The 15,584-nt window shown below is 37.4% G+C and overlaps 1 protein-coding gene across 2 annotated transcripts in view; it reads right to left on the bottom strand.

Annotated features, from left to right (window-relative positions):
* Positions 1-15,584, bottom strand: part of NKAIN2 (sodium/potassium transporting ATPase interacting 2) — an 875,120-nt gene that overhangs the window by 22,958 nt on the left and 836,578 nt on the right. For both annotated transcript variants that reach the window (XM_045843378.1, XM_045843377.1), the window contains one exon: positions 3,674-3,734. In XM_045843378.1, the coding sequence (XP_045699334.1) occupies positions 3,674-3,734 (61 nt within the window). The remainder of the gene's footprint in view (positions 1-3,673; positions 3,735-15,584) is intronic.

The following is a 15,584-nucleotide window of genomic DNA, read 5'->3' as shown; positions in this document are numbered from 1 at the left end:
CTATCACCTCCTCCTTCACGACACTCCTATCCAGATATCTCATCACAAATCCACAACAGTTAAGAGCAGACAGAGATTCTTCCTTCTCTGTTTACATAGACATTAAACTTTGCCCATACATCCAGGCTTACTTTCTGAGAGCATGCGTGCATGCGCCCGAGACTTTCATCTAGCCAGAACACTTTTAAAGGATCAAAATAATTACCTTTGTGACCCAAATGCCAAAAATTAGACAAAACCTTCAAACCTTCTTTACCCCTGAGCATTGGAAATCACGTGCTCTAGGCAGTGCCTGGAGACGAAATACAGACAAATGGCCAAGACTCTGGTAATACACAGGGAATGTCAACAGCAAATATTGCATTCAACACTTAAAATTGTCTATGTGTGAATGACCACAAGTCAATGCACCTGAATGGACAGAGAACTGGCCCAAACAAGCATCTCCTGCTTAGTCCTGTGAAACTCTAAGGTAAGCCTCAATCTACTTGGATATAAACATAAAACAGTCGTTCATATCTTGCCCACTGGAAGAAATGATAAACTTGCCTATGAGAAGTTGGATTAATAAAGGCAGATAAGGTATTATGATCAAAATACATATAAAGACATAGACATTGCTTTAGACAGTGTTTTGGAAAATAATTTGTTAGATGCTTTAAAGATAAACCTGATTTTCCAAAAGATATTTGGCTTTGGCCAAAACTTGATAGGACAGAATTCCTTAACATGAGTTTTCTGGAATTCTATTCTCTGGAATATTAATATTTCTTATGAAAAAAGCATTTTGTATTCAGATGTTTGGGATAGTACTATACTTTTAATTTTTTAAAAATTGATGGCTTAACATCTACAAAATGACCAGCTGACCCTAAGTAAGCCCTAGCTCACCGAAAACCATCTGGCAACTTTAGATAGCCCCAAACTACATCCTCTGATAGTCACCGTGAATAAGAGTTCCACTTTCCAGCTTAGCTAGCTGATACTGAACCTGCTCAGCCAGCCTCACCCATTTCTTTAGATGCAAGGAAACAACAATAAAGGTGATTGCTTGCCTACTGGTTTCTGTGTTCTTTCTCTGCCTTGTGACCTGCCCCGGTGCTATTTGTGTGCCCAGGGCACTACGAGTATAATGAAATTGGGAAACTGTTGGTGCTTTTTGTTTTTTATCTGCATTTGGCCTCACTGCACCTCATCCACTATAACATGGTTAAAATAAAGCTGTGGATTAAGAAAAATCGAATATACTTCTTTATTGCAGTAGTCACAAAGACATTAATATGGAAATGTGCACTTTAAATTTTCAATGTCCAACTTATTTGGCTAAGGGATCTTTTCTGAGCAGCATATCTTATGGAACCAGCATTTTGGGATTCCCCTCTGGGAGGTACTATTCTAGATAGATACTGATGATCTGTGTAGGTGCCTTGGTATGTCAGTATTTTCTGAAGATGAAAATGCACCAGCATCATTGTGAAATACAATCAATCATTGTAGTCCAAGGAACTCAACTCTGACATGACATTTAACCTGTAAATTTTCCCTTCATCAAAGATGTGGCACAAAAACACTGAATAGTAACATCTGAATGCACCTCCGAAGTTCGTGGAGTCTGTACAAAGTTCATGGGGTCCATAAATCTATTCCTAATTTGAATACATCCTTTGTGCATAAGACGAGTGCTTACTAGATGTCTTCTCTTGTATATTCATCAGGCACTTTAACCTTAACCTGTTCAAGTTGAACCAATTTTCACATTCCCATTCTGTTTTCAACTAACATTTCCATATACCCATCCACTTATGCCAGAAACCCAGGAACCTATCAGTTACTTCATTGTCCCTTACACAGCACCATCCACTGACAATTAATCACTTTGTTTTAGCATGTCTCATGTGATATCTATCCTCTTCATCTACAATATAGATCCCAGTCCAGACCCTCATCATCCTGGATCTCAGCCATCCTTATAGAGTCTAGCAGCCTCCCTTTCCCTGACCTGCCCCATTGTTCTCATAGGCTTTCCTTCACACTGATACCACTGTGACTTTTCTAAAGCCCACTGTTATGATATTATTCTGTTCTTATAAACTACCTGCCAATTGATTCACCATCATGCTTTGTAAAATAAAGCCCTAATTCCTTACTCTGTCACACCATTTTTCTACCATCCCGTCTATGCCCTCTTTTCTAATTTTCTCTGAATGCCCATCTCCAGCACTGGATACAAGCCTGTTATATTAATCTGGCTTCTCTGCTCCCAACACGACCAGTGGCGCTATGTCTTGGCACTTCCCCACTTTTTACCAGCAACCACCTTACTCCCACATTGACACCCTAATCATCTGTCCTTCACTCATCTTTCAAGACCAAGCTCAAGAATACCCTTGTCTATGAAGTATTTCCTGGCCCCTTTCCTATCTTCGCCCCACAATACACTCTAGAGCGTTTTATTATACTTTATCCACATGTTTGCTTTTTCCTGAAAGATGGTGCCTTCCTAGAGGTAGAAGATTGTGTGTTACTAATCTTAAAATCTCCAAAGCCTGAGAGAGAACTTGATCCATTGAAAAGCATTTTACAAATGCTTTTTCAGTAAAAGGAGCATCATTTCCTTTCACACACAAAATAATACAAACTATGCACTGTGTGTTTCTGCTTTTATGTCACATATTAGTATGACTGAAAAGTGGCTCCTCTAAATTAGCCACCTGATACTGCTTCTTCCTGTCTAATATGATTGGAAAGCAAAGAAGAAACACACATTTCTCTCCAGTTTTTTCCTCAAAGCATCCTGTAACAGAGCAGTGAATTTCATCACTTTTTGCCTCTGTCTCAAAACCCCAGTCATTACTATTTTTGGAAACCAAAAAAGAATGATTCCCGTTTTTGATTTTTCCTCAGAGTAAATATAGCTGCCTGGGCAAATATCCATGATGGTACTCAGACAGGCTGGAAGTACTTTTTCCTATCCTCCTATTTTCAGGACCTGAGGAGGCAAAGAAAGAGTGAAACCTTTTACCTGCCATTTTTACATTTTCAGAAGAGCAGAGGATGGTGAAGCCACTCAGAGGCTTGTAGGAAGGGAACATTGTCTCAACTCTGGATCAAGCAAGAGAACTTAATACCGAGACTCAGGCAGAGAGTTCTTGCCATTTGTATCAAAGTATAGGGGCAAAGAGGAAATATAAAAATTTGATTTCCTGGAGACAAATTTCTTGAATTAATCTGAAGCCAGTTCTTGTGAGAGTTTTAAGAGCTATTGCAAATTGTTGATCGTTAAGGTTTGTAGTCGTGGGTCAACCTGATTAGTTATTAGTTATCAACACCTAATAAATGGTTCATACAAAAAGAATGGTCAAGTTAACCACATTTAAAAATAATTTCCTCTCTAGTTTCCTCTCTATATTCCCTATTTGAATTGTTATATGAGAAATAGATTTTAAAAGTACCTTCCAAGAAAAAAATGTGTTTTCAAAATAAATCCTTCCTCGATTTTTCAATGTCCTGCATATTTTTATGAAAACACTTTATCCCCATGGATACACAAAGCTTATTGCCCATTCTAATGATGTGCTGGGGTATACTGCCTGAGAACTGGTAAGGCTAGGGAGGAGGTAGTCAAGACGATGCTTTGAACTTGAAAAAGACAGAATAGAGCTTTAATACTTACAGCTGTCCTCTTCTTCAGTTATACATTTCACAACATAACAGGCGTAGATGAACCCTGCCAGCTGAAACAAAACAAAGATGCTTTAGACACGAGGCAAAGACAGCAGAGCTGGATCTGGCTGGGGAATGACTTTTCAAGGGCCGGCAGTTCACGATTAGATTTAGTGTTCCAAAATGGTTCGTCAGACTGGGTCTCATTCCAGCGTGGATTCTTGACTCAAGTGATGTTTGTCTGCCTTAAAAGTAAATATTGTCCTCTGACCTGCAATTATGCGTAAGATTTGTTAATTGCCAGGCAATCTAAAACAAGTTATTGTAAGTGCAGGAAGAGAAAAAAAGAATTATGGCCTTTCATTAATACATTACCATTTGCATTTGTGCCAATCAACTTCTAATTTACTTACTTTAGTCACTGACTATCATAAAAATAGTTTTCAGGGGGAAATATCAAGGAGATCCCATGGTGTGTTGCATGAACACTTTGTTAGTAAAATGTTATTTAGACCTGACACAGCAACCGGGCATACCAAGTGTAATTAGGATGATATGTTACAGAGAAACCATGAGGCGGATGGCTGGATGTAATGGATATCCCAGAGCATTGGATTCAGGATTACACACGTCATGTTGTCCTTTCTGAAACATACTACAAAGAGGTCCCTATGGTCAGGCAAGTCTTCACTTCCTGTTGCCCATAAAGGAGCACACCAAAGTCCTTTGACAACTATCATCTATTTCCTTAGATTAATTGGTTTTGTATCTACTCATATCAGCATAATATTTATTTAGTCAAATTATGAACACTGGCGGGCAAAAGCAAACTAATATAATTTCCTGATAAGTAGAAAAACTATTACTCAAAATAATCCAGTTTGGGGGAATCTTTAAAAGTACGTTCTTGGAAGAGTGATGGAGATTAATGACAAGGCATCGATCTGGCTGGGCACTGATCCTCTATGCAGCATCTGCTGTGGGGAAAAGACTGTGAGGAAAGGCTGCTGTCTTCCATCAGGAAGCTAAAAAACTGGGACATAGTGATAAGCCTAATGAAGTTTTTTTATTAGCTGACAGTGATCCTTCTGGAAGATATGAGTGGAACATTTTAAGTCAGAGGGGACACTGATAGCTATTGAACGAGCACAGACTTATTTGGAGACAAAGGGGGGCCCTGTTAAAAGAAACTTCAGAAAATGTCTAATAAGAAAGCATGTTCCCTTCCAAAGAGTGGGCAGGGGAAGAAGCAGCAGCTATCCTGGCCCAGAAACACTGACTGCACTCAGGGGAGGAGTGGGTGGGAGAGAAGTGGGTGGGTGAGGAATATACCACATATTCCTCAAGGGCTTTTGTTTCCAGACCCTGGATGAGAGGGAATGTGTACCCTGCCCTCCAACCCCCAAATGTGGTATCCAAACTAGCTACACACTATAGACCATTAAATAAGGGTACTTCTGATGTTACATTAGCAGAGTTAGTTTTCTTCATAAAAAAATCTTCAAAAATAATCAAATCATCATTTTTCTCTTTGAATTATATGTTGCTATTGGCAATCAAATAGTGATAGTAAGAACTATTTTCTTATATAATGGAATTATCAGAATCATTGTTTTATTGGACTTACTTTTCGAGTACAGGGTACTATTAAAAACCAGTGTCTCCCATTTGGTTTTAAGACAGATTTTGATTTGGCTAAACAAAATCACATGGTGATTTGAGCATTTTTTTATGGGTACTGAAAAAAAACAGGTTATATTAACTCTTCGTCCTTCATCCACCAGGACCCATAAACATGCTCTAATCCTTGAGTGACCCAGTCCCATGGACACTCTGTCACTGATACTTGGATATGACTGCAGCTAGGTAAAGAGGGAATGGGTCTCATTGCAAGCTCTGGACATATCTGTAGTTCTTCTCCTTCTTCCACAAGAAGTTCTTACTATCCACAGCTAAATGCTACAGATTTATCCATAATTTATCTCTTCTTTTCAGTTTTAAATACTTGTTACTTGAATTCTCCATAAGCAATATATTTTTAAATAAAATCACAAACTTTTCTTTTGATTGTTACTCATCATTTCATTATTTTGGGAATAAAAATGTAGGTAAACACCACTGATAAATTCTGAGATTCAGGGCCAATAAGTTTACATTGTTCATTAAGGTGCCACTAGATCCTAGATTATTAACTGTATTACTCTCCCAGAATGCAGAGAAGGCACTGTATTCTGCTTACCAGTGATCTTTTAATTGTGTTGGGTTGCGTTCTTTAACTACCAGGGGAGGTCCTTTGATATAAAAGTAAATCATGCTGCATTTCATTACAAAAGCATGCTGATTAAGAGAACTATAGCTCTTAAATACAAATGAAAATTTGTTTCCTCAAATTAATTGAGATTTATAAACTCTATTACTTCTAATTTTCTTATACCATATACATTTAATTTTATCCCTATGGATACTAGGGATTATTTTGATTTTTTCTAATTTAATTTTTAATCCTATAGCAATTTATAAAACTTGCTCACAGAAAAGGGGTTTAAAATAACTTCCGACAGCTCTGATTGTCACCTGTAATGTGCTACTCTGCTAATTGCTACCTGGGCTCCACAGATGAACTAAGCCAGGGTTTCCAACCTCAGCATCAAGGGCATCGTGGCTCGAGCAACCTTTTTTGTGAGGCCTGTTGTGCATTATAGGATAGTTGACTAGCAATATCCTACCATCAAGACAGTTGACATTTGGGACAATCAAAAATGTCAGCAGACACTGTCACATGTTCCTTAAGGGGAACAAATTGCCCCTGGTTAGATACAATCCTATCCTAAAGGAATTTGCAATCTTGTAGTGAGGATATAAATGTAATAGTAATTTGAAGTAAATTAAGATAAGTGTCAGAAGAAAGGAAGGAAATTGAATGTCTCCTAAGTGACAAACAAAAACAAACTGCATGTCTACTAAGTGATTACTGAAAAAAAATATTTTTCATGGAATACAAATCCTTCCTAATGTGATAATTAGCTCCCTTTCTAACCTCATTTTCTACCACTCCTAGTCTCAAAGTTAATGCCAGTTAGTAAGCTGTTGGTACTTTGCTGAAATATATCAGGTGGTTTTGCTCCTCTGTTTTTTTAACCCATTAACCCATTCTGCCAACCAAGCATGTGAATGCCCCACACCTCCTCCTTTCTCTCCATGGTCAGCCTTGCAATTTTACAGGGTTGTCTCCTCCAGGAGCTGACAATTCATTATCAGGGTATGTGTATGTTGGCATTTTGGAGACAGTCTTCTAGAGATGGAAGAGCTTTGAGTGGAATAAATGAGGGAAAAGGAGAAGACATCTTCCAAGCAGAACTTGGAAAAGCTCTTGGAAGATGTAAATTATATTCAGGGAGGAGCAAGTGACCCCATTTCAGAGGAGTTTGGGCCATGTGAAGGGGGTGGCAATGCCCAAAGCAGCAGACAGTGACCTGTGTGGTCATAGTAAATCTGAGTATGTGGAATTCAAATATAATTATATTATATTTTAAAATATGGCTAGAAGAATAATGACAGGTACCAGTGATATACTAGACAAACATACAATTATGTTACCCTCTTACAAAAGCCCAAAACATTCCAGTTGTTTTAGTCTTTGGCATTCAAAGCTGAGCTAAGCCTAAATCTGTTTATGTTCATTCATCTTTTCACCCTGATGCGTCTAATATGATTTGTTCACTTCTAATCCACCTTACAGAGAATTACATATTATCTTGATATCATTATTGGCTGAGAGAAAATATTTTCTCTCTATAAGTAAATCAGATTAAACATTTTTTTTACCTGCAAACCAAATTATGATGGTACATCCCAGAAATTCACTTAGAAGCTAATAGATAAGAGGAAATCAATGCTTTTTGGTATTTAAAAAAATTTAATTGTAGAAATTGAAAGTGTAACAACCTTAGTATTTAAAATACTATCATTTGGACTTCTTTTTCCAGGAAGTTGTGATATACTTTTCTGTAACTACCCTCCTACATGCAACTGAAATCTCTGGGTGTTGTGTATGAAATAAACATAGGACGAATCTCAAAGGTAGAAAGAAGGTAGGGTGGCTGGGAATCTTGGGATGCAAGGAAGGACATGGGAATGCCTACTCGATATTTTTCTTTTATTTCATATATACCAGGCTTGGAGTAAAGAAGCCCACAACCCAGAAATGCCAATGAACACAGACAAAAACTGCCTTCTTTCTCCAGCCACAGAACCAGGAAGGGGATAGCCTAATGAGACAAAAAAACCCAAAAAACCAAAAAAAACATTTAGGACAATAACAGGTCTCCTTCAGTGAATACCTTGGAAAAAAAAAGTGTAACCCCACTCGCCAGCCATATCAGCAAACAGCGGAAAGCCAACACCTTCCTCCTGGCCAGGCTGTGGTGTATGAGAAGTCAGGTAGGGAGCTTGGACTTTCTTTTCTGCCAGGAGGGAGAAGGCCCTCCTCCCTAGTGGCAGTAGAGACCACTTAGGGAATTGTGACATCTAGCCTCACTCAGTACTAAGGACGCACCCTTCCCTTCCCACCCGGGGAGGTGTCAGAGGAGATCTAGTGGAGAATGAGAACTTTCACCAATGCCCCCCAGTAATGACACCAATCCCCTGCCCTTGTCGTGTCTGTTGAAGCCACCTGAAAGCAGAAACAAGTCACTTCTACCCCTCGTAGCCATGGAGGTAACAGTGAAGGCTGAGTAAAGAGCAGGACCCTCTGCAGTTTCCCAGCCCTAATGCGAAGGCCGGGTCCCTTGGGTTCCAGTAGTCTGAGTGGGAACATCAGACTTCTAGGCAGTAGTGAGTCAGTGTCCCGCCTCCTCCCCCTGCCAAAGAGGTATCAGAGGAAATCAGCTAAAATAGAAGGCTTATGAAAGATCTAGATTTTTATAACATAACACCCAAATGTTCATGTGTCAATTTAAATTACTCATCATCCCAATAAGGATGAGGTTCTTAATTTGAATGGAAAAAGAAACAATGGGAACTGACAGAGAGCTAGATGACAGAGACGTTAGAATTGTCTGACAAATATTTTAAAGTAGGTATCATAAAACTGCTTCAACAAACAATTACAAACATGTTTGAAATAAATAAAAATAGTGAAATCAAAGAAATAGAAGACATAAAGAAGAACCATTTTGAAAATTTAAAACTTAAAAAATACAACAACAACAAAAAAACGCTGCATAATGGAGGAGGCACAGGAATCAGTGGACTTGAAAACAGAACAATAGAAGTAATCCAGTATGGATGAGGGAAAAAAGTAGATTGAAAGTACACTGAAAGTTGAACACAGATCGTGAGGGATCCATGGCACTATAATAAAACACCTAACGTTTGTGACATTGTAGTCCTGGAAACAAAGAAAGAGCAGGACTGAAAAAGTACTTGAAGAAATGAGAATTTGCTAAATTTGTCAAAAGACGTAAACTTACATATTTAAAAAGTTGGGTGAAGCCCAGTTGACTGAAACCCAAACAGAATAATCTAAAAGAAATTCATACCAAGATACATGAAAGTCAAATTGTGGAAAAAAGAGACAAAAATTGTGAAAGCAGGAAGAAGAGTATATATATATATATTTTTTTTTCTGAAAAACAGTTTCAAGTCTCTTTCAAAACTAAACACACAACTACAAGGAGACTCAGCCATTGCACCCCTGGTCATTTATCCCACAGCCATGAAGACATGTTCATATAAAAGCATGTACATTAATGTTTATAGCAGCTTTGGCCAAAGACTCGATACAAACCAATGTCCTTCAATGGGTGCATGATTAAACAAACAGTGGCATCCCCATATCATGAAATACCACTCAGCAATAAAAGGAAGGGACTATTTATACATGCAATGGCCTACATGAATTTCCCTAGAGTTATGCTGAGTGGAAAAGGCAACCCCAAATGTTATATGCTAAATGGTTCTATTTATATAATATTCTCTGTGACAAAATTCTCTATGTGACAAAATTATAGAAGTGAGGCACAGATTGATGGTTGCTATGATTGGTGGGGGATCACAGCAAAGTGAATATAGCCATAAAAAAGCAACCTGAGGGACTCTTGTGGTGAGGGAACCATTTGGCACCTTCGCTGCACCAATGTCAGTATGCTGACACTAACACTGTACTGTAGTTTTGCAAGATGTTTCCATTGCAGGAAACTGGGTGAAGGGTACATGGGACCTCACTGTATTATTTTATACAATTGCTTCTGGTCTACAATGATCTCAGATAAAAGTTTGAATTTAAAAATAATACATTTTAAGATGCTATTATTAATGTTAATTTTTTGTATTATAATTTTAAATAAGGTGGATATACTTATGTTCTTAAGTACAAAGATATTTTAATTCTGATCCATTACACCAAGTTGAAGTCCATAATAGTTTTTGATGTTGATCCAATATCTAATCAGTATTCAAAACTTTTTTTGGACTGGGAGTGAAGATTAAGGTTGGCAAAACCTATTTTTTAATGTACAATTATCTGATTCTCAGATATATTAGTTCTATAATTCATTGAAACTAAATCATCTATTTTTGTTCTAAATTCATCATTCAGATTCTATAAACCCATGCTTTTTGTATTATGAATTTGAATAGAAAGATATTACACCCTCACTGAATATTCTTTTAAGTTGTAAATATCTTACCTGCTCTTTTGCATCTTTTCCCATTTATACAATTTGAGATTGCTTCAGCAAAGGATTCCAATATGATTATATCAGTGCTATTAATGAAGGTCTTTTATATACACTTTTTAATGTGGGCTGCTGTATCCTCTTTGCTGTCTGCCAGGTGATTTCGTCTCCTGTGCCGCGCCACTGGCTGGACTATCGGGGTGCATGCTGCAAGTTTTCTTCGCTACGAATAATCCAGGTGCAGGTATCACCTTCAATAACTCACGGAGGATTGCCTTTAGGGCTATTGTGAACGTTCACAGCCTACTGAGTCAGAAAAGCTTTTGAGAGGATCAGAGACATATCTTAATACGAGCCTTTAGGCATTGTGCTGCAGCATCAAGCATGACTGCATTAAACACTTTTTAAAAGATGAAATAAAAGTAGACATACGTGCAAACTTGTATTATCTACTTAAGGCTGGGAAATGGACTAAACCAAATGGCAACACTGGCTTAACCAATCATTTCCCATTATAAATTGGCCTCTGGAAAATGGTAGGTTTTTTTTTCAGGGAAAACTTACCAAATAGTTACCCAGGTTCAAATGAGTCTAATGTTTTAGTAAAATTGGTAAAGCTGAGGATATTCAGGCAGAGTGAAAGATGACCAATAAAAGACAAACGTCATCATGGCTAACATTTCTCTCAGAGTTTAAATATCAGATTAACTTTAAAAACTGTATTGACAGTAGTAGTTCAACCATGCTATACAAATGACAGTTGGGAGGTGATAAAAGAAATGGCTTCTTTAGTTCAAAAGAACTATCACGAGATGCCTTCTGTTTCTGAGGTGGGAGTCAGAATGGGAGTTCTCAACTAAAACTCTTCACTGAAAGTAGCTGGCATTATGTTGTACACCCAAAGCTAATACACTATTATATGTCAATTATATCACAATTAAAAAATGGAAATGTATTGTATAAAGCAACCTATCAACAATACCCCACTATTTTAGTAGTAAAACTAGGTAAGATTGTATAAATGTCACGTATCACAAAGACGTATCATAATGAAGCCTTTGAGAAAGTGCAATTTTAAAATGTTCTGTTGAACGTAAACAATCAATACTGCTGGGCAGAACTTTTCAACAAATAAGTATATAATTCCTCTGTGAGCAAATGGTACAAATAGTTTTTTTCTCAGAGCTAATAGGGAAACTAAAGCAAAATTAATTTTACTAGTAACACATACGCAAAAGAAATTAGCACGTTTTAGGTATGTCGACATTTATAGACAAGGCTGCTGTATTGATATGTGTGTTAAAAAACCTACACAGAAACAGATATTGAAAAATGTGCAAAGTAAAACACTAATGTTAAAAAATTATTTTATCTTGTTTACTTGTGGTGTGCAAAAAGTTTGAGAGCAATGATATTGAATATTTGCAATTTTTAAATAAACTTTTTATTTTGGAAGAAAAAATAGATAAGCCTAAAAATTTCAGTTATTTCATTGGAGAGAGTGTGTTGGTCCAATTATGATGTTACTGTATGTAGTTAACATATTATTAATAAGGAAAGGGAGCAAACGGAGTTGGACATTGAGCTTAATTAACTGGGGAGTACAAGCATGTTTACTTCATCAGGAAGCTACTTCACACCCAAAGGATCATAGCGTTGCTCCAAGGATATTAACACTCCTTGCTCTGATACTAGACTGTTGAGGGGTGCAGGGGTAGGTGCTTGATCTTAGAGGTCTGTCAGTCTAACTAGTTGGTTGACCCATCAAAGCCTGTGAAAGCTTGCCAAGTTGACTGGTTCTTTGAAAAAGCACCTGGTCTGTACCAAACCCAAGCTAATATAATCCCAGGAAATCAAAAAAGCGCTTGATCTCTCTCACTCACTTGCTCACTCTCGCTCTTGCTCTCTCTCTCTCTCTCTCTCTCTCTCTGTCTCTCTCGCTTGTGACCCACACGAGCCCCATGCACTCATGCATCCTCTCTCCATAGCCATGTGGCCTTAACAGCTGTGTGGCTGATGGCCGCTTGGAGTTCACATGCAGGCTCCAGGCAGCAGCCTGAATACTTCGGCACAGCAATGGATTGCAGCTGGGAACATAAGCTAAACTAGCTGGATGCTCCAAAAGACTAAGCTTTAATATGAGGCAGAAACCCTAGCCCTTAGCCTTTGTTTTGGCCAGGCTGAGGACATGGCTGAATTTCTTCCATGGTGAGATGGAGGGAGATGGGACATTGGAAACTCAGGGGGCAGCTTCTATTTCCACCTGAATAAACCATCTTGCCACACCACAGTCTCCCATGTGTGGGTCCTTGGAATGCTTTTTCTCGTGATTCCTTGGAAAAGCCTAATTTCCACTGACAATAAAGACAATGGGAATAAAAAGCCAGATTCTTCTGAAGACACTAGGAGAATTGTACTGGAACACTAGTTGCAAAAAGAACCAATTTTAGAAGAAGATATTAAAAGTATATTAACATTTCTTTCTTTTCCAGAAGTGCTAGATTAGAAAATAAGGAAAATGTAGAGAATATTTCATTTGAGTCTGCAGCACACATTGCCACACTGAATTTCAAGAACCACACATAAGATAACATCACCAGAATGTGTATATGTACATGTGTATGTATGTGTATATGTATAAAACATGCAGGGAGACTATGCACTAGGTCTTTATCTGATTAACAACCTAGACCCTGAAAAAAGCAATGATGAAGAGATCAGATCAGCTTAGAATTGGAGGTAAGTTCCAAGGGGCATGCTTTGGCTATCTCACCTTAAGTCATCTTCTGTATGACATTTTAAGCTTTTTGAGGAAGAACAACAAGGTCTAGTAATCAAATTTTGTCTTGTAAGTTGAAATGCTGACAGTGTCCAGGGCACTGCAGATAAAAGAAGACATCTAAACATACTTGTAATTACACAGAAGAGAGATGGAGAAATGAGATATGATGAGCAAATTTCCAGCTCATAGAAGGTTCTCGATAAACATTTTTATGATGATGATGATGACAACTATGGCAATGATGATGAAGGAGAATTCCCTATACAAACTGATGGTTAACTGCTTCCTGGGAATATCACCGACAACAAGATGACCTAGATCACTTTACCTCAGACATTTTAAATATAAGAAATGAATAAATTACCATTGCTTAGAAATAAAAAAAATATTGCCTAAAAATAAAAAAAGTCCATTCAGATGTTTTCTGTGTAAATAATCAGTTAAATTAGCCTTTGTCAAAGGACACACTGAATTCCTCAACCCATGGCAGATTAGCAAGTGTTCTGTATTATACCATGCTCAAGTAACTGAAACACAACCAGCTGCTTACTATTTGGAGGATGGTGAATAAGACTTTATCTTTGGCCTCCAAGATTCTGTATTGTCCACATCTGTAGGGGAACCAGGAACCATCTAGGATTTCTGTTTGAGCGGCAGTCATTCTTTCCAATCTCATTTGAGGATATTAATTAGACTAGTACCCATTAGAGACTCTTCTGGGATTGACCAGTTGTCATCTTCTCAATTAAAAGTTGATTTCAGGTTGTTTCTTTACGGAAGGACAGCTGAGAATCACAAATGTCATTAGGCAAACTACTTGTTCACTTCCAATGCTCTGCTGGCTTATGGATGTTTTGGCATGGTCAGAGCTTGGAAACACAGGCTATCCTCGCATAGTCCAGAACCTTTGGCCCAGGGTAACTGGTTGTGATTGGATACAAGAAAGAGTTAATGCCGCCCAACTTTGATGAATCTTAATAAGGCACTTTTTCTTTTAGCAGATGAGTGACAGAAGAGGGGATAAATAACAAGTTCAGCATTATCAGAAATAATTTACTGATTAGCATTATGTAAAAATGATATCAAGAATAGTGCTCTATCTGTACCAAAAAATAAAAAAAAAAACTAAATGAAAAGAAGATATCAGGACATACCAGCTAGAGAGAAAAGTTGCTTCAAAATGTTATAGTAAACTTAGATGTATTACTAAGGTTTTGAAAATATAAGTAAATAGAAACCTTAGAACAACTGGTTTCTTTACCATGACATCCTTGGGGATATGCTTTATGCTCTATGAAAATATATTGTATGTAGCATTCAATAAAGCTTGCATCTGAAACAAAGTACTAGATGTAATATGCAGCAGCAGAAGATGAATGGGAGTGTAGGCAGTAACAGAAAGAAAAACCCCAAGGGGAGTAAGATATGGATTGGGAAAGACACAAATTTGAAGACCAGTTTTTTTCAAAACAATTTTAAAAGGCATAAAACTAAATCAAAGTGGCATTTAAAGGGCTTGTCAACTCTATCTGTGTGTAATAACTTTGGAGTCAGAACGTGGCTGTGATTGGTGTTCTTCACAGATTCTTTTTCCTTTCTATCTGAGTGTCCTTATTTTCAACATAAATCTTAGATTACCTTCTTCTCATATAATTCATAGGAATATGAGGGCGAAAGACACAGTGTCAACTACCTCATAATGAAAGGATTTCAGTGATTACTGATAACACAATCATTATCATTTAGGAATGCATAAACTAGGAAAAACTGTTATTATATTTGTGTTTAACTCTTTTTTCAATGTTTAAACCTCAAAACAACTAATCACCTGAATCACATTTCCCATACTGGTAATGACTGGGAGGTAGAATAGAAAAGGCTAGTGATTAATGATGAATATTCAAGCTAGTAGCTAGTATTGTTGGACTGCCCACTATATTCTGAGCATATCCTAACATCATTATAACTATTGCTCTATCTTTTCTTTCTAAAACTAAAAAGAGTGTTTCTATCATTACCTATTATTTATAAATGAGATAACTGAGGCTTAGTGAAATTAAGTGATGTCCCAAGATTAACAGATAGTAAGGAGAGGACTTGCATCCATGTCTACAAACCTGAAATCCTATGTTTTCCCCTCTTAACACAGTATTGTTAACTTATCCAACAGTTAAAACTTACTATACTCTCAAATGAAGAGAATAAAAGATCAGAGCAAATTCAAATAAAAAAAAATTCCTAAAATAAAGTTCAACTAGTTTTCCAAGATGGAAATTGACATGGAGGATAGTAGTGAGTTTTGGATTAGCAGAGCTTGGAAATCAACAAGAGACAAAACTGGCTGAGCTATCAGACAAACCACAGAGGAGTCTAATGCCACTCGTGGGAAACCTGGAGTATCTAGGAGAACTGGAGTGTTCCTCCCACTCATTTAATTACCATTTCAGTTCTCTTTCAGCAGT

Source organism: Phyllostomus hastatus, unplaced genomic scaffold, assembly GCF_019186645.2.
Source record: "Phyllostomus hastatus isolate PE091 unplaced genomic scaffold, TTU_PhHast_1.1 phas_contig_40, whole genome shotgun sequence".
NCBI classification, from domain to species: Eukaryota; Metazoa; Chordata; class Mammalia; order Chiroptera; family Phyllostomidae; genus Phyllostomus; species Phyllostomus hastatus.
This window is presented reverse-complemented; position numbering and strand designations above follow the sequence as displayed.